Raw genomic sequence first — 24,224 nt, 5'->3', positions numbered from 1 at the left:
GCAGAGCCAGAGATGAGCATTGGATAAAAGATAAGTGGCCAGAAATGAACAGTTTAACACCTGGAGAAAAAAATATCATTCATAACCCGTTGGTGGATACCAAGAAGATCGTCCTGGCGCCACTTCACATCAAACTTGAGACAATGAAACAGTATGCTAAACCCCTGGATCAGAACTTCTTTGGCAACAGAAAGGCAGAGAACTATCGAGACCTCGTAAAAGAAATGTTGTCCAGCATGCAAGAGATGAAATGCAATATCAGCATAAAGCTCCAATTTCTGAAAAATCATTTAGATTACTTTCCTGAAAACCTTGGGGACTTCAGTGAAGAACAAGGTGAGCGCTTTCACCAAGATATTAGAGTTATGGAAGAGTGCTACCAGGGCCGATGGGACTGCCACTTGATGGCAGATTAATGCTGGAACTTGAAGAGAGAAAGTTACACCACTACCCACAAACAAAGCCCATTATAACGAAGATTTTTGAGTTCTTAATGATTGATTGTTCAACGATTAACTTCTAGTGATGCTTTTTAAATGATTTTGAGGCTTTGTGTTCGTGTTTTGCATGATTAAACGTTCCAGCAGTTCTGATTAAAACAACCTCTACATTTCAAGGCGGTTTCTGATTTGCAGTATTATTTTATAATGAACATATATATATATTATCTCCTATTCTTTATTTGTTCTTTTTTTGTGTCTTGGAAAGCCTCAAAATCTTTCTTTCAACGTGTGACTGAAACGATTTCACTATGAAAATATATTTGCATATTGGCTACCTCACCAAAGTTGGACCAATGTAGAAAAAGTGATTAAAAAAGATACTAAAAGACAAAAGAGCTCCACGAAAATATAAAGATAGTTAGATGAGGAACTGATGGGCAAGTGTGCAAAAAAAGAGCTCTCTAGCTGCTATTATTCGTGAAAAATTAAAAGATTTTTGCAGGGACCAATTTCTTGCCTCACCGAGAAATTTAGCTTTTTTTAGTACAGTGCGTTTTTCTTGATGAAAAAGAAGGATAATTTATAGGTAGAAACTTGAAATTTGGAGTGTTCATAGAGAAAAGGTTGCGAATGTTGCACACGAAATTTCATTTAAAAGTATCCAAAAATAAAATTTGATTTGCAGTTTTTTTGCAAAAATTTCGCTTACTGGGTATTTTTGCCTATTGCCTAGTTTAGGCTTATTTAACGCAGAATATTCTTGTTATACACCAGGGGCGGGCAACTTCTTCGGTCGGCGGGCCTGATATGAGAAAATGAAGTACTTGGCGGGCCGGATTCCTGAATAGATTGGAACGCAGCTTTGTCTTATTAATGTTCATGGTCGAAAATGTTTGCTCATAAATGTATGTAGACCCGAACAGAACAAGTAGATTTATGGCCATCTTTCTCAGGTTGGCAAACTTGGACTTATTCAGTGACGCAATACAGGGATTGCGGCAGAATGTGGCCGTAGGCCACATTATCATGTAAGACCGGAAACTGTCTGCGGGCCGCTCAAAATCCCGTCGCGGGCCGTATGTTGCCCACCCCTGTTATACACTTAAGTATGCTATAATTATCTCTGGTTATATTAAGTGGATTCTACTGTAATATAAATCATATGTTTATAATTATATTCATATTAGCTATTGAGTGAAAAAAATTTTATTGAGCTTTTTGATATCATTCGCTAAATTAGACCATTATATTGCAGCTGAAGTAAGAAATATAAGAGGTTTACTTAGAAATAATAGCTGAACTTTTTAATACCTTTTGGTATATATTTCTCAAAACCTGTATACCGAATCGAATTGTAGAAATTGAAAGACTTAGACTTCTTGAAAAGACTTCTTCAACCACTGAGCTCATCTGAATGTTGTCAAGAAATACTTAAGACTGTATGATGGTTTACCTGAAAATATGCATTTTTGGGATTGTTTTATTACTACATTGCTTGATTGTTAACTCTGAACCATCCAGTACAAATGAGCAAGCTTCAATCCAAACAAGTACCAACCAAGAAAAAGAGACTGATTCCGGGTAAGCGTTATATAGCATGTAACGATGTGAAGATGTGTTCTGTGACTTGCATGGCATATGTCCTAAATCTAAACGTATTTCACCAGGCCGTTGATTTAAGGCCAATAACATGTTTCGCACTGGCTGTTTGAACTTTTTTGTGGCACCTTCCACGGTTGGAAATTTGAACAAGTTTTTATATCATTTGCTAATGGACCGATTTAGTCTTTGGTCACATGTAAAACATTTTTAAATCTTTTGCAGAGTTAGAATCAATAACGTTTTCTAGGATTTGGTACGCATTTTGTGGTTTGCACGTAAAAAAACGCAGTTCACGTGAGTGGTCATGAGATGACACTTCGCACTTAATTTCCTTTTTGTCTTTGGTGTCTTATACGATGTAAACCTACGTTTTATATGCTAAATATATTTCATAAAACAGTTATTTCCACCCATGTCCAGCGCAAAAACCTGATAAAGTGGACACCCTAAATCATACGTGTCAAACTCCCGGCCTGCTTTACAATAAAATTTGGCCCGCATTGCTACTTTTTATATTGAACTATTTCCGGACCGCGAGATCATTGTACAATATAACTTACTTTTTTCAAGCAAGAAACAAGATTACAACAAATTGCACAATACAGCAGCACACCATACAATAGAATAAATAGATTAATTCTAACGCTTATAATCTGGGCTGCTTTTTTCTTTATTGTTGTTAATTCTTCAATACTTTGCAAGGAGACTGATTAATGAAACATAATGACATAAGAGAAGAATAATCAAAACTAGCCCAGTCAAAAATCATCAAAAACATCAATAATTTGGTGTTGTTTCGCTGCCTGTTCCAACTCGTGTCACAAAACGTTCAATCAAGTTTTATCCTTACGTCCCGCGGTTTTAAATAAGTTTTGAGTTTTGGCCCTTGGTGCGATTGAGTTTGACACCCTCGCCCTAAGCAATGAAATAGAATATAATGAATAGAATGGACACGTTGGACAAGGAGACATTTTAAAATCTATCCCAAACCATATGGCAAAAGATTTTGATTTCTTTTCTATCTACAGCATTATTCGTGGTTGTATTGCTGAAAGGGAGCGAGTGGCGTGTTCCAAAATTAACTTCAGTGGAACCTGTGTTCAGTGGCATGAAGTCTATAAATAGACACCAGTTGGAAATGAGGGTTTTAATGTGATTTACTGCTTTTTCTCAAGTGTTGTTGTTTATTTATATTCTTTGCAGCGTTTTGCAGCAATCAACTAATCTTGATGCCACTAAATATTGACGATTTTACTTTTTCTCGGAACATGTTTTTGCTGTTAGAACTATCCTGCTGTCAAAAGCATCGTCTTAGTCCATTGCTGTACTCATCCATTTTCTTAGGTTAACAAACCACTTAATAGCGTTAGGTCTATGAGATAATAAACAAGAATAGTCTCAGATTTACCAGAGTGACTTATTAATTTCTGAGCCAGTTAAGTGACAAGAATAGTCATAAAATACAGTTATATGTTATGGTATTTAAATGTACATCGTCTGTCCTGTGTACTTAGCATGTGCGTAGTGAAAAAAATCGATTGAATTGTTTTTCAACATCTATACTCACTGCGTTTATTTGCAGACCAGTGCGGCTAATTTAATGTTTTCGTCCGTTATAAAAATGCAGCACAAATTGCTAATTACATGAAAAGTAGTTGGTTTTATTTTAAACTGTTACTATAAACAAGGTACCACCTTTCACCCAAGCATGACTTAATGCAAGTTTATGCACAAGCAAATGTGTAATTTGATATTTTCAAAAAAGTGCACCTAATTAGGACCTTTGACGGTAAATCACAGGGACTTTCACGTGGCGGATCTCGATCCGGATCTTCCAATGTAGTCTTAAAAAAAATACTTTTTACAGTATTTTCATGTGGATACCAATTGTCAGTATTAAAATTAATTTTTTGAATTTATGGAAAATTTGGACACTGAGTTCTGTAACAGGTTCAAGGAATTTTATGAAATCAGTTCAGTTATAGAGCTAATCTCTCATCCACTGACTGCTGATGTTTATGGCACTTGGAAAACCCAACTTTCCACTGAATATGCATTGCTGGTGTCTAAAATGCAGATAGAACTGTGTAATCTTAAAGGAGATGAGATTTGTATCGCAGATCCAAATGTGTTTCGGTTATCACTTGTAACCTTGGAAAGGTACCCATTTATAACCAGGCTGGCTAGAACGGTCCTTGCTTCGCTTCTATGTACCTTTGTGAGTCATTGTTTTCATCAATGATTTTTGTAAAAAAACAAGCATAGAATGAGACTCACAAATGCTCATCTTCATGAGCTTTTGAAGATATCCGTAAGTGACAAATAGCCTCGATTCGATGCTATTGTGAGATCTAAACCAACTTATCATTTTTCTCACTGAAACAATCTTGCAACTCTAACACACTTCACTTTTGACTTTTACAAAGTTAATAATATGTTGTAGCCCCTACAATGTAGGGTACATTTACATCAGTGGTTCTCAACCTTTTTCTTACAGCGTACCACCTGGAGGTTCTATGATGTTGCTGCGTACCAACAAATTATCAACAAACTCAACTTAACCCAAAATGTATAATTTAGGATTATTAACAGGGACTGATTAGCAAATAAATCGGCCCAGGAAAAATAACACAATTTAACAAGGCAAAACTTAATGTGGTGGTTGCAATTGTTTCTTCTCTACAAGTTGATCCATGCGGAGTGGAACTGAGCTCACAGCCCATTGCAAATCGTGTCCAGGAGTGTCGAGGCGATTTCGACTCTTAACTTTGATGCTCATCATGGAAGGGAAACCCTGCTCACCAAGTGAGAACCGTAAGCCTCATGCTGAGAAGTTAACAAAGAAAATCCAGAAGGACAGTGTACGGCTGTACCCCAAACAAAATAGTCCAGGTTCTGTTTATCGGCAAAAATATGACTCGTTACTGTTGAGTTTTGCTAAAAATTACTCTCCATTACAAAAAATAAGCTAGCAGTCTATTTCTTCCCCTTATGCTGCAGCTGTTTACACAAGGAAAGCTAAGCAATTTGATATTCCACCTTACTTCCTAGTTCTATGTACCTTTTTGCCAAAAAACAAGCTTACTGTGTACTGTGAAGTGTAGGGAAATGGTGTTTACTGTGAACAATAGGGAGAAAACAATAGCCGATTATGAACAAAACAGACACGTTTATTACGTCAGTCACTGCAGTTAAGCAGCTTGTCCTCGCGTACTGTTGCAGACATCTAAACAACCTCTCCGTGTGGATTTTTCTGTTGCAAATAAAATTTTAAAAAATTACGGTTTTTTCATCTTGATAAAACTCAAATTTTAGTTTTAACAACTGCGTTTACCGCGTACCACCTGAAATGACTTTGCGTACCACTAGTGGTACGCGTACCACAGGTTGAGAACCACTGATTTACAGGAATAGGACACAATAAAAATTAAAGCATGTGCAATATGTTTACTATTCGTATTTAGTGGATCATCATGCTGTCAGGTTTGGCTGTGGCGGATCATAGCAGAAATCATTTCAACACTATTGATATAGCAGTTGTCTCCAACCTTTTTTATACCAGAACCGGCTTCGCGCATGCTAATGTTTGCACAAACCGGCAAAGGTGATTTGGACATAAAACAATGGGATTTTACATCTGGCACAAGTTTGTCGGTATGCTAAAACCAGTCCAACTTTTTGCAGTATTACTTTTTGTTAATTAACCTGAAAATTTTTGCCTAACGTAATCATAGGCGTCATTGCGTATAGTGCAGTTAATGTATACACTGCCTTGAAATAAACTGTGCGGAATTCTAACCAAGTTGGCGTGCTAGTATGGCATGATAATCTTTATCCTAGTATTGTTTTTGCCCGACTTTCCCAAATTTGGAACTGTTTACCAGCTCTACTGAACAGGAGTTAGCGTCATAGCATACATGCCTTCTCAAGGTCAGTGGTGGATTTAGACTGTTCTGGTGTTGCAATATGTCCCTCAGGGAATTGACCTGTTTTTGTTGTTATGCTATTATCCTGCTCTCATTGTCATTGAGAATTTTAATTAAGAAAAAGGGCAAGCCGCATTCCCCAGATTGCGAGAAAAACACCTTCGTTATTACCTCATCTTGACTTGAATAGACTGGACTAGATAACAGCAAACAGATTTTTATGAAAGATCAACTCAATACAGTTTTATGTGTATATTTTACAAAAGATGACTAAAAAAGTTGTGCCAAGAACGACGAAACATATTCAAGACATTGTTAATTTATTTGCTATTTGCTTAATTATGTCTAGCATTGTTACATTTGCTGCTAAAGCAGGCATTTAATACAATCACATAGCACTTGGGTAACTTTGAAATGGAAAAATTGCTTTGTTAAACAAGCAATGGGGCAAAGTTATTTACACCCTGGACTTTGTCATTAGCAGCTATTTCGGAATGAAGCCCTTTACAATTTAATTTTCATGTATCTATATGAACATTTGCTTAAGTCTGACACTAGTTAGCTGTAGTAGAATTATGTATTTACTAGGATTTGTTTTCTACTTACTAGTATATTTATAGTAGATTTACTAGCAATTGTTTTGCTTCTAGCGAGCTCGTATTGTTGGTATAAATAAATAAATTTTCCCAACGTTGTACATGATAATAATAAAAAACACATTTTGCAAAACTCAAACTAACCAAATTATTTGGGTATCTAAAATATGTGCAACTTCTTCATATTAGGGTTAATGCTACGAATGTTGTGGAAGTTGTGAACGACAAGCACAATGCCACCATTGAAATCCCATCGGAAGAGTCGGATAAAGCAAAAGCGGAACATGTTATTGAACAAATTCCTGCTGGACATGTGGCAGAAGAGCAGCAACAGAGTGATAGCATGAAAATATTTTTCATTTTGATTGTTCTTGGTAAGTTAAGTGTATTATTTTCTTACGTGTAATATAAAGTAAAAAACAAAAAGCTGTCAAATTTTAACCATCGATTTTTGTTTAGCTTTATGTATTTTGCTGACTCATGTTCTTTTGCGATTCAATTTTCACTTCTTACCGGAAAGCATTGCAGTTGTGTTTCTTGGTATGGATTTTTTAATTTTTTCGTTTGTCAAAGATAAAATATGTTTGCTTTTGTATTTTGTAATTTACTGATTTGCTTGAAGTCACTACAATATGACTGAAAATTAAGAATTTTTGAAAGCTGAACTGTGGTGAAATATTTGTATTGTACTATTCTACAGGTGCTGCCATTGGGGGCATTGTAAAAATTATGCAAACTGCTGGCTTGGGTGATTGGTTGGTAAGTAATTCAACTAATTTCTTGAATTGGTCAGAAAGTTCTTTAAAGAAAGAAACCGTTAGTTTCTTAATTAAATAAATTAGAATGATTGGTACGTATTATATTGCTTAGAATATTAGATTGGCCGCTATCCGGTGGATGGCACCTTTGATTTGCAAAAAAGGATTCCTTTTATTTGTCTTCGTCGCCCAGCCCTGCTACTGTTTATCCGCTGTGTTTCAAAGCATCTTTGTTATCTCCCGTTGCTTAAAGTAATGTCGTTTGTACTGTTGTCAATTCTCCCCAGTAAAGTACCAATCTTTAATAACAGGCCACGTAATGAACCTGTACGTACGGTGAAATAGCTACTTTTAAAAGTTCAACACGCACAACCATAAATCTTGAAACATGATCTAAGCGTGTTTATTTTCAATGCTTCTTGTTGTTAAACGCTGCCCCGAGGTAGGCAATATTGTTGTGTAGTTGAAGTTGCCTAGTCATCGCATATTCACAACTGCCTAATTTTAGCCTACACGTCGCATATTAAGTCAGACTGGGAATTGTGACGTCACAAAACGTATGAGTTAAAATTTGCAAGGTGTGAATATTGCTTGCTGGTTTTGCTTTGTTCGCCGGAGTGAGGCTCTGTATGTTCGATTTCCTCGCTTTTTTCCGCAGTTAAACAGAAAGCGATTACATGGTTGAAATGACGATTGTCTCACTGTGTTAGAAATGTTCTAATTGTCTAAATCAATCCAACTATGTCTGTAATAGTAAACGGTTTTACAAATTTTCGGCCAGCTTATGTGCCGGATCCGCAAGCATACACATTTTCTCTCCAAAGCGACCCGAAAGAAGCATCTCGGAGCCGGTTTTTAGACCCCAGTACAGCCTCCGGAGGTCAATCGAAGGACGTTATAATCTTTCCGGTTATCAGTTGCACCTTCTGTGAAAATTTGGCGTCTTTAGATTCCGCCATTAAAAAGCTTTTCCGGTTTGTGACCTACACACAGACAGACTAAATCCCACATACGAGGTATGTCAGAAAAGTTCCAGGACTAGTGTCACAAAAGATCTATTTCAAACCCAAACTACAAGTTAACCTGTTCAAAGTAATCTCGCTGTATCTAACGCACTTTTTGATGCCGTACACATCTTCAAAACGGGTTCCCTTGATGACCCCCTTGAGCTTTGAGAAGTGGAAAAAATCACAAGGAGTCAGGTCGGGCCAGTAGGAAGGGTTGCTCCAGCTCAGTGATGTTCGTTTGGGCCAGTAACTCTCGGATATTCAGTGTTGACAGGTGCGCTGTCATGGTGAAGCACACATGTGTTGCCCTGCCACAACTCTTGCCTCTTCTGGCGCACTGAGCGAATCAAACGCTGCATTGTCTCTTTGTAGGCATGCTGTTTGATCATCTGGCCTTGTGCCAAGAACTCCTATTTGACGATGCCCCTCACATCGAAGAATGCAATCAACTTAAGTTGTTAGCCTAGAAATGCACTGGAGAAAGCTTGAATAGGTACACTGTTGCAGGTATTGAATGCGCCTTTGCCAAACTCTGCAGTCTGAACCCGTGCAAGATAGAAATGTTACAAACTGGCAATAGCCAAACTTCACTTGAACCGGAAAGAACATCATAAAGTGTAAGAGGTGATAAGACTCGTGACGCGCTATAGAAATCATAGTTGAAATAATAATAAGGAAAATGGTGAAAGTCGTTGAGCAAGTTGCGAGACGAGCGTGGTATTTGGCGATAATTAGAGGCAATTTAACGCTCTTGTAACAAAAAAGAAAAACAAACTCAAATCTTTGACTGCTTTGAGAGACGATTCTCTCACAAAGATGACAACTATCAACTCTAATACCACCTCCATGAAAAAGTTGTTAATTTATCCACTGACAACCCCAGTTCCACCAAATTATCAGTCCTATCCAATGGCGATCCGATCCGTTTCAGACTGAGACCAACAACTCTGTAAATTACACCGGGAATTTGCAAAGCTCGGCTACCAAAACGAAATCATAGAAGAGCAAATCGAAAAAGCCAAAAAGAAACCGCTCATGGAATACAGACGTAAGCCTCAAGAGTTGTATAGGACTCCACTCATCATGACATTCTTTGCTCAACTGAGACCCATAAAGCGTATAGTTATATCTACATATATTGTTACACTTACATATATATCTACATATAGCTTAAATCTACAAGGGATCCTTAATGTTGATGCTGCACTCACTGCTATCTTTCCAAACCAATGTCTAATAGCTTACCGACAACCTCATTCTCCTGCCAACACACTAGATATTAACTGCGTCTTTACATCTACACAACTGTGCGAGTAGTCGGGCCTAACGGATTTACGTATCTCATCAGTGGAAGATTTCAATGCAACAGCACTAACGTCATCTATGCCATCTGTTGTCAACACTGACCTAAGGCAGTTTACGTGGGGGAAACAGGATCAACCTTGAGAAAATGATTTACGAATCACATAAGCGATATCTGTCATGAACATGACCATAAACCCGTAGCTGAGCATTTCAACTTACCGGACCATAACATCAATGACTTGCGCATCACCATATTACGAAACTTAATTTCTAATAACCACCTTGATTACAGCATTGAGGGGCAGCACACTATTCACCTCTTTAATTGCATTTATGACATGTAGATATTATGTCACAATTGCGTTTGTTCTTTCCAAGCAGATCTTTACCTAGGAATTTTGAAATCTTTTTTGCCATTTCGTAGTACATCTGATGAAGCAAGCTTATGTTTGCAAGAGCTCGTGTAGAACAATCAAAAATAAAGTTAACCTTCAGAGTGTCAACCTATATCTTGTTTTTGTGTTGCTATATACTGGGTTACTACGGTTCAACCACAAGCAGCTTTGTAAAAACTGTTGAGATTGTGCAGTGCTTCATGTTTGGCACCCATGTGTGTTGCCGCAACTTACCTTTCTTTATTGTGCTGATTGGTAAGTGCTTGTATCGCACTATATAAGAAAGCCATTGAGTGCTATGCAACTATTTTACATGTTACGGTCTACCTACTGCATTCATTTTACAGTGCTTCCGGAGTTTGCCCACTGCTTTAACATTATGCGTTGACGTTCTTGGTTATACATATATTTGTATTGTACCATACCTGAAAAACAGAACAAAAATGTTTCGGCCAGACTTAAGGTCTGCCGTATAACTCTTTTTGTTTTTAGTCCAATATATTTGTCTTAATGCACCGAAGTGTACGTAATTATCAAAGTGTATCAAATCTTTACATGTTCCTATCACGTGCAACTGTGAATACAAAAACAGCAATTTCATAATAATACAGAAACAGATAATGGTACTGTTTACAACAATTTTTCAATGTATAAGACTACTGAGCTATTACTGTGATTGTGCCACAATGATCTTACTAATGCACTAGAAATCTATTGCCAAAATAACATTTATAATTATAATAGAATATTATGATAATTAAGCAATTAGGATTATTTACATATTTTCATAGGCTGAGGAAATGTTATCTCCGAATACATTTTTTTTGATGTTACTTCCACCAATTATTTTTGAGGCTGGGTACAATTTGCATAAGGTATGTTTCAAGTTAGATTGCATTGATTTGTAGATGTATTTTGCTTTACTTACTACAAGAATAAACTTCTTTTACCTTTTTTATAGAACTATAAAAAAAACTATAAAAACGCAACTTTGCGTTTATATTACAATTTAGGGAAACTTCTTTCAAAATTTTGGCTCTATTCTTCTTTTTGCTGTTTTTGGCACTCTTATTTCTGCAATGGTTGTTGGAGGTGGTATTTATTTGATGGGTGTTGCAGGAATTGCGTACAACTTAACTCTCACTGACAGGTGAGGTGACTTATAGTAATGATGATAATGATTATCATGAGATAAAATACATTATGACTCACTTATTTGGAAGGTTGAAATTGAGGATTTTGGAAACAATTTTGTATGAACTTACTAGAAACAAAAACCTATGTAAAGAGCATTTACTTCTCTAAACAAATCCAGTATTGCCAGATATGACATATCACTTCGCTGATCCTTGTCATACTTCTGTGAACAGGATTTTAACTGAAACATTTTTATCATTCTATGTGTAGCTTCGCTTTTGGATCTCTTGTGTCAGCAGTTGATCCTGTGGCAACAATTGCTATTTTCAAGGCTTTAAATGTTGATCCAACTCTTAACATGTTAGTGTTTGGGGAAAGTATTTTAAATGATGCTGTTTCTATTGTTCTTACAAAGTGAGTATGCTCAACATTGCTTTGGAACAATTATGACATTGTAAGAATTGCAGAATTGGTAAATTATTAATGTGTTTAATCACAAACCATAATTATTCAATTACTAATTCAATTTTGTGAAACTATAGCATTTTCTTTTTTCTTTGTAGCACATTTCAGGAATTGCAAACAGATACTATTACCAAGGATGCAACAAAGTCTTCTGCATTTTTTATTGCCGTGGGGAATTTTTTGCGTATGATGGTTGGATCTACTGTAGTTGGAGTGCTAATTGGACTTGTTAGCGCACTGATATCCTTTTTACACATACAAAAATTGCTACAGTGTAATAACACAGGAAATATATTTTAGTTTAGGAATACTCTACAATACATAAACTTGGTGTTTCGTATATTAAAGTGTAACTCTCATTAAAAGGGAAAAAGGATGTATCCGTATATACCAGTGTATAAGTCCCATTTTTTGATGAAAATATTAGGCCAAAAATGAGAGGGGACTTATACGCCCGACTAAAGATCTGGAAAAAAGATTATGTCCAATCAACCGAACTCCGTTCATGCGAGAAACAGACCACACATGATCACCTTCAAACAACAAAATTAAGGAACTTTACACGCAAAGTAATTATTCAAGTCGGTTGAATTGTTGAAAATCATGAGCATGGACATACCAGTAATTGAGATGCTTTTGGCTGACATTCAACTTCCGTTACTAACGTTGTTGTTATGCTTTACCATTGACATTTATCAAACACGTTTCAAAACGATAACTTTGAATTATAAACAATGTCTTAATGGGAATGCAGTTAAATTTTTTAACCAGACAAAGCATCTCAGCTGTTCGTATTGGCAACAAGGCGCTGCATTGTCATTTTGCTAAAGACTTTTCAGAAAAAAAAGGCGAATGTAACGGAAGGCTGTGACATGTACAGAACTATCAGACTAAAGCTATAACACTACGCAGCATAAAGATGTACAACTGTGTTTAAAATACAGATGAAATAAGACCGGTTGCGATAATTTGTTATTTGACATATGGTTATCTCTTTCGCGTTTATCACCTTAATTATAATATTGCGTGTGCCAGCACAATTTAATTAACTTGCAAATTTGACCCATGGCCTACATTAGATTGGCAGGTAGTGGATTCACATGCAAAAGCTCAATTGTCTTTATAGATCACAAACTTTGTGCTATCATGTTAGCATGATCAAGCATTTGCCATTTAAGATTGTCGTGTCTTTTTTTCATTAACTACTGGCAGGGTTGCCATCGGTCTGGGCTAAAAAATAAGGATGACTAGGAAACGAAAGAAAAATATTCCCTTACACAGTACAAAATATGAGAAGGCAATCAATGTTCCTATAAAAAAAGACGGGACACTTGCATGTTCTTAATTTTGTTATCCCTTTGGTACAAAATGTTATACTAAAGGGCTCGAAATGCACAAAGTAAGAACCTCTGCCTTAAAAAGAAGCACTCAAGTGAAAATAAGCACATTAGTATTTTCTAAGACATTGTACTTGAAAATAAGCACGGAATGGTAACCCTGCCTACTAGCAAAGAAAAAAGATGAACAAAATGACTTAACTTTAACTTTTAAATTGTTCTTCTGCGGTTATTGTCAAACGCTAGCATTTAATGTTGCATGGAACCCTTCTGCAGCAGTAACAAACGAGAACGTCAATGCACAGAATTTGGATGACGTTCAAGTAATGGTAAACAGTCGTCTTCGCTATGACGCATAACTTTTGTCCCAGATGAAAAACGCAAGGGGACCTTATTTGTCAGGTTTTCGTTAAAACATATGTTTGGCTTGAAAAATTGGGAGGAGGCTTATACGCCAGTATATATATTGCTGTAAATTGCTGAAAATGACATAAGGTAACTAACCACACTCAACATACGGTAATTTACTGTACCAACGTATCAGAATTAATTTGACTCCAGATCAAGCCCACAGACGATATGATTTTGTCCACAAATTATTAGTGTTGCAAACTTTAGACTTAATTTTTCTTTAATGTCATGTAATATTACTGAACATAAAAAAGCAGTTTTCTTGACCAATTATTTAATACATAATGAAGCATGTTGACCTTCGGAAAACACCTTCACTGGAACTTGGAATGATGTTTATCTTTGCATATGTTCCTTATGGTCTGGCAGAAAGCTTAAAATTATCAGGTTGGGTATGATTTGGGTTTTAACTTAGCCATGTATATATATAAAGAAATATTTACTATTACTCTATTGCTAGGTAGTGATGCCTGTAACTAATTATAACAATTAAAAACTATGACATTACAGAAAATGATATTTGCAATGTTATTTAATAACCAACCGCATGGCTGCAGTTTGTCACTTTATGAAGTGCAATCTCACGGCACAGTTGTAATTAGTTGTAGGCTCATTGTCATAGTGAATTTAATTACTATAAAGCCATTGCGGAAAATCCCAAAGTTTGATAAAATCATGATACTCATGGTCATGTACAAAGCACACTAGGAATTCTGTTTTTTCTTGCAAATTGGTTATAGACCAGGTCAGGGTGGTACAAGACTGCGAGCATAAGGGCCACGTCAAGGTTTAAGGAAAACATTGTGGGCTGCAAATGAAACTCTAATGTTAGCAAAGTACTGAGTTTACTTTTCTAATTGAGTTGGTGCTTTGCTGCCTGACTGATAATGTACTCCTTGATACTTTTTACTTGTTTGTGACTGTGCTTGCGACAAAAAGCTAAAAACGTCGCGAGAATGTATCACTACGCAATACTGTGAAGCTCGCCGAAAAAAGGCATTATCACCCCATAATAATCATATATTGACTTGCACTTTAATGATGTGCGACTGTTCTCAGGCTGTAGCTAAAGCAAACCATTTAAATAAAATGCAAGTGTATTTTCCTGTAACAACTGCAGAATTTGCACTAAAAATATTTGCGGGCCGCACAAAATTTGTCTTCTGGCCACATGCGGCACGTGTGCTAGGGCTTGGACCACCCTGGATTAGGTCATCAAGGGTTATCAGAAAATAAACTTTAATTAATTTACAAAGGTGGAACTTTTTATCAGAAACTTGTTTGGAACGGACAGATTGTTAAACATGTTCAATACATTAACACGTTTTTAAGCCTAAAAATATAAATGAAAATCCATTTTGTCAACAAGCAACAATGGTACTACGGTATAACCATGAAATAATGTTTATTGTAATAGTAAATATTATGAACTGCAGTATGGTATTGCATAATTAGACTTTGAGATGTGTGCACTACATAATACTATGGTACTAGGCTGAATTGCTGGGCTATTAAATCAAAAATGGTAGAAATTTTCTTGAAGTTAGGTTAACTTTTGTAACAGTTTATGTTGATATTTTTTAACAATGTGCACCCCAGCAAAGCGTACTATTTCATTAATGCAGTCGATGCTTTATTGCTGATATGGTTGATGCCAGTACAGGTATTCATACTGTTAATACTTGAACTTTTCAGCTGGATTTTCAGGTATGATTCATGTTTTACACTAAAGTATGTTGTTTTGAAAAAAGTGTGTGTTATCCATGAATGTTTATATGAATCCAATCAAATAACCCCACGAGATCGATCAATTTGTTTTGTATTCTGCTCTGCCTGTGCTTTGAAAAATAATTCAAAAGTTTTAATCAGAGAATCCGTATAATACTTACTATATTATATTTCTTATAACCATAAAACTTAAAATTGTATGCATGTTTTAACCTAGTATTTGCTGGTTTTATTTGTTACCGTGATCCATTGCATAAAATTAACTTACAATTTTGATAGCAATAGCATGGCATAGCATAGCATTTTGATAGCAATAATTATCCTCATGGGAAACGTAACAACTTTATTCTGAAGGTATTTCTTTAGTTGATGTTGCCCGAATTTGGATCTTTTCACCAGAATCCCAATGATCAGAAGCAAGTGTTTGTTAATGCCTTGCCAAAAGGCATTACATCTTTAGTATAGTGTTGCTGACTATCAAACTTGGATTACATAGTTACTTTACTGCACAGTATTATATAATGAACTGAGTTATATTTAAGTATTCAAAATATTTGTGCACGAATATCTTGTTCAATGTAGGTAAATATAATTTAAGTACTGTATTAGTATTTAATTCATTCTAGTGAAGTTTAAGTTTTTTGGTAAAGTCTTTTACAGTTTTTTATTAAAAACAGACAATAGATTTCAGATAAACATCATAGTTACGTATTCTATGTATTTGTTGCATATAAATGCATTAAACTCACATTCAAAAATTCCTACAGTGTTCAAATGCTATGTTGGGCACTGAGCAATCGGATTCCACAGTATATAGCTTACTGTATGACGATGTAACAGCAATTGATTGATGTTCTTAATCCATAGCACTTTGTTTCGTAGAAAAATGTTGGTTTAACGAAGTATCTGAACTTCACAGAATATTATAGTAAAATCAAATTGCGTATAATAGCATGGATTTAAAACGGCACTAGATTAAGAAGAAAAAAGAACTACATTAAAGAGCTAATTGTGTCTAAAACAGGGGTGTCAAACATACGGCTCAGCATTTTAATCCGGCCCCAGACCTGTGGAGAATAAATTTTGGGAAAAAAGCATGTGTACTCTTGCTGCAGCAATGCTATAAAAGTTGCTCGAAATTCGTTCAACTTTTTACATTTTGTCCAGAATGGTTTGATCAGTTATACAAAAATGGTTAAAACATTTCTATCATGCCAAAATAATCTTCTTTTGAACTGTGAAATTGATTTTGTCAATTGAATGTGCTAGGACAACGGTTATTAATCAGTGCGAAATTTCCCGTCAGAGGAAAATTTTGCAAGTCATGGGAAATAAATAACCTGTGCAATTTCTTTATAAAGGAAAATAATACACATATAAAAATTTTGTCTTAAACATACATACGGCTTAGGCTACAGCCTACTATTATATATACGCTTTGAAATGCTCGTCCAATCACTAAATACAATCGTACAATACACTGCACACTCAGAGAGGTGTTGCTAACTCACACCTCAATTGCTGGTTAGAGGAATTGAGCAATCTAAGTTTAGTAACTGTCTTGAAAAGATTTTGTACGTTAATTACATCTACAACATTGTCGGTGATTGCCCCAATATCATCTTTGTTTATTATTGACACGACTATCTCTGCTGTGCTGGCATTAAGAAAAACGTAGAAATTCTTTCAAATTCGCATTTTACTTTCATTCTGTTATATGTTTGGCTGGTTATGTTCTCGTGTATTAAAGTGAAGTTTACTTGAGTTCTAGCCAGGAAAATTTGAAAACCAAATAGGGAAATCTGGTTTTGTTGCTTCGCTTTAATGGGAAAGCAGATGAAAAAGGTTAAGAAACGTTGCACTAAAAGAAAAAATCGAACATTTGTAAACCTTACTACTACATTAAACCAAATCAAAAGTAGCTAGCAAACATTCTTACACCATGTTGGCATTTAAATGGCACAATTCAATTAATAAATGACAGGTTACTTGTAAATACATGAAACGTAAATCTGATGTCAGATAACCTTGGCTGATGTTCAACCAGTGCATTAAGATTGTAAATATATTATAAGTTTTTAATATATTACTGTGTGCTAATTGCTCTGTTATTTTCAGTACAGTGAGGTAAAAAATGCCACCATCACATAGCCAAGCTTGGGAGACTAAAGATATTTAAAATAAATAGGCCCAACTCAAATTTCGCTTTTTTGGCACAGCCCTCACCTTGCTTTGAAATTCCCGCCCAAGTTCCGATTTGAGTTTGACACCCCTAATCTTAAATGACAAACACAAGAACGGGAATCAGTTAATAACCTTGTTTACATCTCATGGCTCCCCTCAAAGGAGTACCCTTTTGACATGTGCGAGCTTAAGCAGAGAAGCATGCCAATGCAAGTAAGAACTTCCACTTGCTTTGGTACTTATTTATCTGAGTTAATTTCCTTTGAGTTTACAATCGTGTGAGTGCAGAGTTTGATACCTGGTACAGGCAACCAGAGCCTTAAATAGATAAAATTGTTTAATTTCCAAACATCAAAAACTTGGTTTTCAATAAAGATAGCTTTAGAACAACAATATGCGCCAAAGTGAGCAGCTGTTGTGAGATAAAAAGGCTGGCTATTGGATTGCTCATTTATACTTTTTGGTGATACTGAAGAATTGGGTGCTTAAGCTTACATATGAATTCCCTATTTATATCATATCTCTTCATAAATCAACTAAACTATCAATATTTCATGACATTGTAGTTAAGACTTAAGTCACACCATTTATGGGAGTCGAGATGATGTGCTCAAACAGATGTGTAAAATTTTTCGAAATGAGAGAAAAGCACATTTGCAAAGCGGGTTGAAGTTGCTATGTAAAATGGCTTCACCTAAACCAAACATCAAAGTGTTATAAGTATAAAAAATTGACAGTTTGACAAAATTGCCGGTTCCACAAAAATACTGTAATATAATACACATATGTACCACTGGCTACAAGTCCACAAGAATACTTTGTTAATCAGTCAGTTGGTGGGTTGAACCGTCACAGTGGTATTGATAAACACATATAATAATATGGAAATTTGCTTTTATTTGGGATCATTTTCAATTGTTAACAACGTCATGCATTTCCATGCTAAGTAAATTGTGTTATGATCATTTTTTCAGGTATCTTGGGCAATAGTATGTTACTTGTTGCTATTTTTTAAAGTACTTAAGGCACATTTTTTTAATTCTTAGTGGTGATTAGTGATATTTTATGCATTTTTAGTTTGTAGACATGTAAATGGTGTTTGAATGACAGTAATGTTTGAAATTGTTCTGTTCAGGTATTATGGCTATCTTACTGGCTGCAATTGTGATGTCACATTACACCCACAATAACCTATCTCTGGTTACACAGATTAACATGCAACAGACTCTCAGAGCTCTCTCTTTTATGGCAGGTACATTCATGTAAGACAATGTGAAGTTTGAAAAGGTTTGTAGATTTATTCACACCAATAGAGTATTTCCCTGTTATATCAATAGTTGGCTTAATGCTAATTTGTCTTTCTACTCAGAAACAAGTGTTTTTGCTTATCTGGGATTAGCTATATTCAGCTTCAAGCATAATTTTCAACCTGCATTTGTCATATGGAGCATTGTAAGTCCCATTTTTCTATTTTTTGTTTTATTATAAATTATAATATTTCAAGTTGAGATCATTGTGACTAAGCGTAAAGTTTGAATATATATTCATATATAAGTATTGAAATTTTGTATTTATTTTCAGATTCTATTACTGGTTGGAAGATTTTTAAATATCTACCCCTTGTCATGGGTTTTGAATCATTTCCGTGAAATAAAGATTACTAAGCGCATGCAATTCATCATGTGGTTCAGTGGTAAGTTTACCATTGTCTTAATTTGTCACTTGTTTCTTTTTTCGTTCTGCTTCATTTTTGTAGTATTCAGGAAGTTGATTTATGGTTGTTTTTTGTTTTCTTTAACCTTTGGTTACTATTTATTCTATTTTTCGTCTCTGTAACCTACATTAATACAAATATAAACTCTACTTTTTCACTACAATACAGGACACTTCAATAGATTACGTAGTAACTTAAAACCATAATCAATTATTTTTTTGCATATCGGTACATCAATAATTGTGGGCACACTGATTTTTAATGTAATGTTTTGATATCCAGGTCTTCGTGGTGCTATTTGTTATGTTCTTAGCCTCCATTTGTATCTTGACACCGTGGAAAAGCGACATGTCATCATTACAACTTCACTCATCATTGTTCTTTTCACTATACTTGTGTTAGGAGGTGCAACTCTTCCTGTTGTTAAGGTAATTTATCTCAAACGTTTTACTTGTTATGCATAAAAATGAAGTGCTTGCCTGTTTCGCATTGGAATTGTAAATTTTTTTATCAATCTGTATATACTTTGTATGGAAGGCCAGACCAAATATTGCCAAAATATAAGACTTCACTGCTCAAGACGATTTACTAACAAATCCGGACATAATGATTCGAACCTATTTGTTCACTGCAAATTACTTTTGTTTCTCAATTCTTTCTGGAAACAATGTTTATTTAGTCTCTGATTTCGACTTTTTGTCAGTGCTGGACTGGTTGGTTAAGTAGCAACAGCAGCTGCAGCTTTATACGCTACAAGAAATAGGGCAAGCAAGTCTTGAATATATTTCAGTAATTCATATTAAACAATGTATCTCGAGCTAGGCTTTTGGTTTGTTACTGATGTATGATATGATTGTTCAAAAAAACACTTACCAATGTTTAACTCAACTAGGAACTTAACTCAGTCTGTCTCATCAAAATGCATGCATAAGAGAACTCTTGTTACCACAGGACTTTATAAGTTCTTTTTAATCAGTGTCCCACCAATGGTGATTCCAATAACAATAACAAAACACATGTCACAAGAGATATACAATGTGAAAAAGCAGATTACTCGCACTTTGCACTTTCGATTATGATGTAAACAATAATGGAAACTTAAATTTGTGACACACCGTATATAAGCAAAACGCAAATTTTGATATGCTGCGCAATGTTTAAGTTGAAATAGGTGATGAAGGTATAGACAATAAGTTTTATGACCTGAAAACATTATAGAAAAAGCAGGTGGTGCTGAAACCACAACCTGTACCTTACTTCATGTAAACCTTTAAATAATATAGCGGAAAGTTTGCTGCTCCAGAATTCACTTTTCACACCCTCAACTGAAAACCCCTGCACTATAATATAATATAATCTAATGTTGAGTTGCTTTGTTAGTAAGTAGTTGCTAGATATTATTGGCTAGAAACAACAAGCATTGGATTTGAGATCTATACATTGTAACATTTCCTCGTTTACATGCTCCAAAAAGAATGACTTTACTTGCCAATGTCAACTCGCAACATGATCGCAGTGTTTCCAACATAACACATCAATAAACACATGGTGGCGCTAATACAAACATTGTACAGACACGACATACATTACTGCCTGTTTACGGTTATTAAAAGTCTTACTGGACTGTAAACAAGAAAATAATGATTCCAGGAATGTTACACTATTTTATGATGACCTTGCAAGCTAGTCTGGTATAGGTTGAGGGTAGAAAACCCAAACAGCTGTAACTGTTCAACATAATAGGTACTACATTTAAAGCATCCCCCTTTAAAGGCATCTATTTTGACCCAGTGACATTTTCATGGCTATTTATCACTGACTTTGGATTGCTTGAAGTAATATGTCCCCCCTTTTATTTTTTAATTAAGGAATTTTAACTGTATATGGTTTATTGCATGACCTCTTTTTGAAATGTTACAGTTTAATATAACAAATTAATATTGACAGTCACTTTTGGAAAGTCATAAAAAGATGATTTGTTTACTTACTTAATTTAGTTGTTTGGAAACCATAACTCAAGGTTGGTGTGTTCCCATTCTATGTACACACCTGAAGAAGAGCTTCAAGTAAATGTTGTAGAACTTGTAGTATAAGGTGTTGTACATGGGTTTGCTGATATTGGTGGGTGTTAATAGTAGTGACAATCAGGTTGTAATCATCGTGTGTTTGTTGATGAAACGTTTACCAATATTAGAGGTAAATTGTTAGTAAACTCTTCATAAGATACTGTTTAATTGTATAAAAGATTTAGACATTATTGTAATGAAAATATTTTTCATGCGTACGGTTATAGCATACTGTTACTCAAATATGTTCATCAAGAAATAGTTTAGGATAATATATTTTGATACTCTTTATAATAATATGCTTACAGTTATACCGTACTCAAATATGTTCATAAAGAAATAGTTTAGGATAACATTTTTTGATACTCTTAACAATAATATGCTTAGTTTCTTCAAGTTGACGACAAGCGAGATTATCATCGAACCCTGACACTGAGTAAAACTGAAGAGATGGGACAAACCATTGAATCAGATCACATTTCTGAACTTACAGAAGAAGAATATGAAGAGAAATACCTCCGAGAAAATCTTCGCCTGAAAGGATTTGCATATATTGATGCAAAATATTTAGTGCCATTTTTTACAAGGAGAATCACAAAAAGAGTACGTGCTGAACTTAAGGATGCACATTGTAGAAGAGTAGTAAAATTACTTTTCCGAATCCTGAATTTTGAATCTTGTAAAATACTAGCCAAAGAATTCGAGTTCTTTTCAGGGTGTCCAAATATGCCATTCATGCGCTTTGTTTTCACATCTGCAGTTATGAAGCGACTAAATTTACAATGATTAATGCACGGTAGAATGGTTGTTCTGGGAATGAGATTTGAAGTGTCGCGTACTTCTGTAGTTAATCTATATTGAAAGAAATTTAATCATTTGACTGCAATTGCTTGTGCCACAAAAACGTTTAGGCTATTTGCTTACCAAAGAACTTGTTCCTAGGATTCGGGAAAAATGCAAGTTCGGTTTGTTGCTATTTTTATTTTTAAGTGTTCGATTTTCTGTTAAGTGCATCCCAATATAGAGGTTCTCAACCTTACTGATTTTTTGGTTTACAGCTGTAGTGAGATATGAAACTAAAGAGGAGAACAACAATGCTTTAAAATAGGCGCCTATAAGTAATTACGTTGAGTTTAAAAATCAGCTTCGTTTTTGTTAATGTGTTAAACTTTCCTGTATTTCCTCAAATAGATACTCAAGATGCCGTTTAGGCAAAATGTATCTTATATTTATCTAAGACCCAAATGTAATAAATCAGTTGGCAGATCTGTGAACTACTTTTGTTGTTATTAATGTGTTAAGCTTTGTTAACTTTAAGAATTGCAAAACATGTTTTCATAATTCCTGTTTCATTAAATTTATTTCCATGGTAAGTGAAATTTACTCTCGGTTAGGAACCTCGGATCTAAATAGATTTGGAATGATACCAGATTAGTGAGATCGCCCTGAAAATGAATTTTATATTAAGGAAATTGAAGTTAATTATGACGCCATATCAACATCAAAATACTTCAATAAAATTTCTTATGACAAGAAAAATAAAATTTGTATTACTTTAAGGAGCTGATACTGAATCGAAGCGAAATGCAGCGTCTCACAAATAAGTGGTATGAAGAGGTTCGTAGTCGACCCAGCCCATCGGATGATGAGGAAACCGAAATTTGATCTAATTGCAATTCATACTGAACATGAAAGACGTATATTTAATTATGCATTTGGGCGGCCCATGTATACTCCTTTGGTGTGGTGGTGAATTGTGTTGCGTTCATTTTATCTGGTAATTTACGTAATTGCCAAAGAATAGTATTTTGTGTTTTTATTAGATGCAAGCCGATGTTTTTTAACACGTTAAAGTACGTTATTATGCTATGATTTAAACACCGTGCACCTACCGTACGTTTATTCTATTTTGTCAGAATTTTACTACTTAAATGCAACTTGTATAATATAAATTTTACTTTAACGTTTACAGTTGTATAATTTAGATCTACACAAGTCATGAATATGTGTTTTTATTTAATGTTTGCTTAAATCTTTCTTAAAACATATACATTGTACATAAAATTTCCGTGAGAGCATTGCACATGGCATTTTTCGTTCCTTGCCTTTTGGTGTGTATGACAATAACCGCTTTATTTAATAAACGTTTGCCCTTCAATATAATTAAAGGTAATTGCAGCGCTTTTTTATTGGAGGCGCACTGATACAACAACGTGTCGATTGTTACGCATGGGAGGGTCAAAATCGAGAGTTCCGTTCCGTCGAACGTATGCTGAAACGAATATTTTGCTGCCTGCAAATACGGTTACAGTATAACTATAAACGAATAACATTGTGCAGTGGTTCCTAGCCTGGGGGCCAAGAATGTCTTGATAAAGTTTAATAAATTAACTAATAGCACTTCACTTTCACTTGTTCTTTTCTTTAATTGTTTAATTCGTTTACTTGTTCAGTGTATCGTGGCTCGTATTAAGCCAGACAAAGTTTTTAAATTGATTGCTGTAAAGTAGAAATCAACTTTTTGATGACGTAACAGCATTGGGGCGGAACACCGTTCCAGTAAAAAGTGGAGTAGAATGACAACTTGGGCTGTACCATTATATTTGTTTAACAACCAAACCGAAACATGTAGAAAATTGCTGGCAAAGGGTAAAACTGTTACTCACTCCAAGCATCTACACTCTGAACAAAGTTGTGACAAACAGAACTTGCACAAAGGTTAGCTCAGTGACCAGGGCTCGAGCGATGAGGAATCATCGCCGGGTTTAAGTTGTGCAAACACTTTCCTGAGTCCGAGGATAAAGATTATTCCATACCAGTTTTGTCTTGGAACACGTCCAAACAAGTTGCTTAAGCAAGCCAAAATAGCTTTTATTACGCCAATGATTAAATTCAGTCCGATAATGCTACAGATTTTGATTGTTAAAGTAAATGTGGGCGATGCGGCAGCGGTAGCATAAAAATTAGTAACGAAACCAAGGGAAGATACAGGAACCACAGACATACTAGTAGTATATAAAAATCTGGGATCTGGACACACTTCTCTGGATCTCGCAAGCTCGCGCAGTCCAGAATCCTAGCCTTAAATAGTTTGCTTAGTCCAGAATCCCAGCTTTTTATATACTACTATATATTATAGGACAATTTTAA

The 24,224-nt window shown here is 35.2% G+C and overlaps 1 protein-coding gene across 1 annotated transcript; it reads left to right on the top strand.

Annotated features, from left to right (window-relative positions):
• The first annotated feature begins 1,701 nt into the window (after nt 1-1,701).
• LOC143453464 (sodium/hydrogen exchanger 8-like) lies at nt 1,702-23,479 on the top strand. The gene is made up of 15 exons (XM_076954809.1): nt 1,702-2,024; nt 6,757-6,941; nt 7,027-7,107; nt 7,268-7,326; nt 10,824-10,907; nt 11,046-11,182; nt 11,440-11,583; nt 11,733-11,877; nt 13,667-13,769; nt 18,430-18,546; nt 18,664-18,746; nt 18,876-18,987; nt 19,291-19,436; nt 21,462-21,677; nt 22,635-23,479. The coding sequence occupies exons 1-15, from the start codon at nt 1,885-1,887 to the stop codon at nt 22,737-22,739; spliced, it is 1,857 nt and encodes a 618-aa protein (XP_076810924.1). The 5' UTR covers nt 1,702-1,884; the 3' UTR covers nt 22,740-23,479.
• Nucleotides 23,480-24,224: the final 745 nt, after the last annotated feature.

This window comes from Clavelina lepadiformis, chromosome 4 (assembly GCF_947623445.1).
Source record: "Clavelina lepadiformis chromosome 4, kaClaLepa1.1, whole genome shotgun sequence".
NCBI classification, from domain to species: Eukaryota; Metazoa; Chordata; class Ascidiacea; order Aplousobranchia; family Clavelinidae; genus Clavelina; species Clavelina lepadiformis.
Note: the sequence above shows the minus strand (reverse complement) of the source record. Positions and strands in the feature narration are given on the sequence as shown.

What these genes read in the sequence shown, in the direction of transcription:
- LOC143453464 (XM_076954809.1), top strand. Translation starts at nt 1,885, where the DNA reads ATGATGGTTTACCTGAAAATATGCATTTTTGGGATTGTTTTATTACTA. An exon ending in TTTCATTTTGATTGTTCTTG is followed by an intron (nt 6,942 to 7,026) that starts GTAAGTTAAGTG and finishes ATTTTTGTTTAG; the next exon opens with CTTTATGTATTTTGCTGACT. An exon ending in ATTCATCATGTGGTTCAGTG is followed by an intron (nt 18,988 to 19,290) that starts GTAAGTTTACCA and finishes TTTGATATCCAG; the next exon opens with GTCTTCGTGGTGCTATTTGT.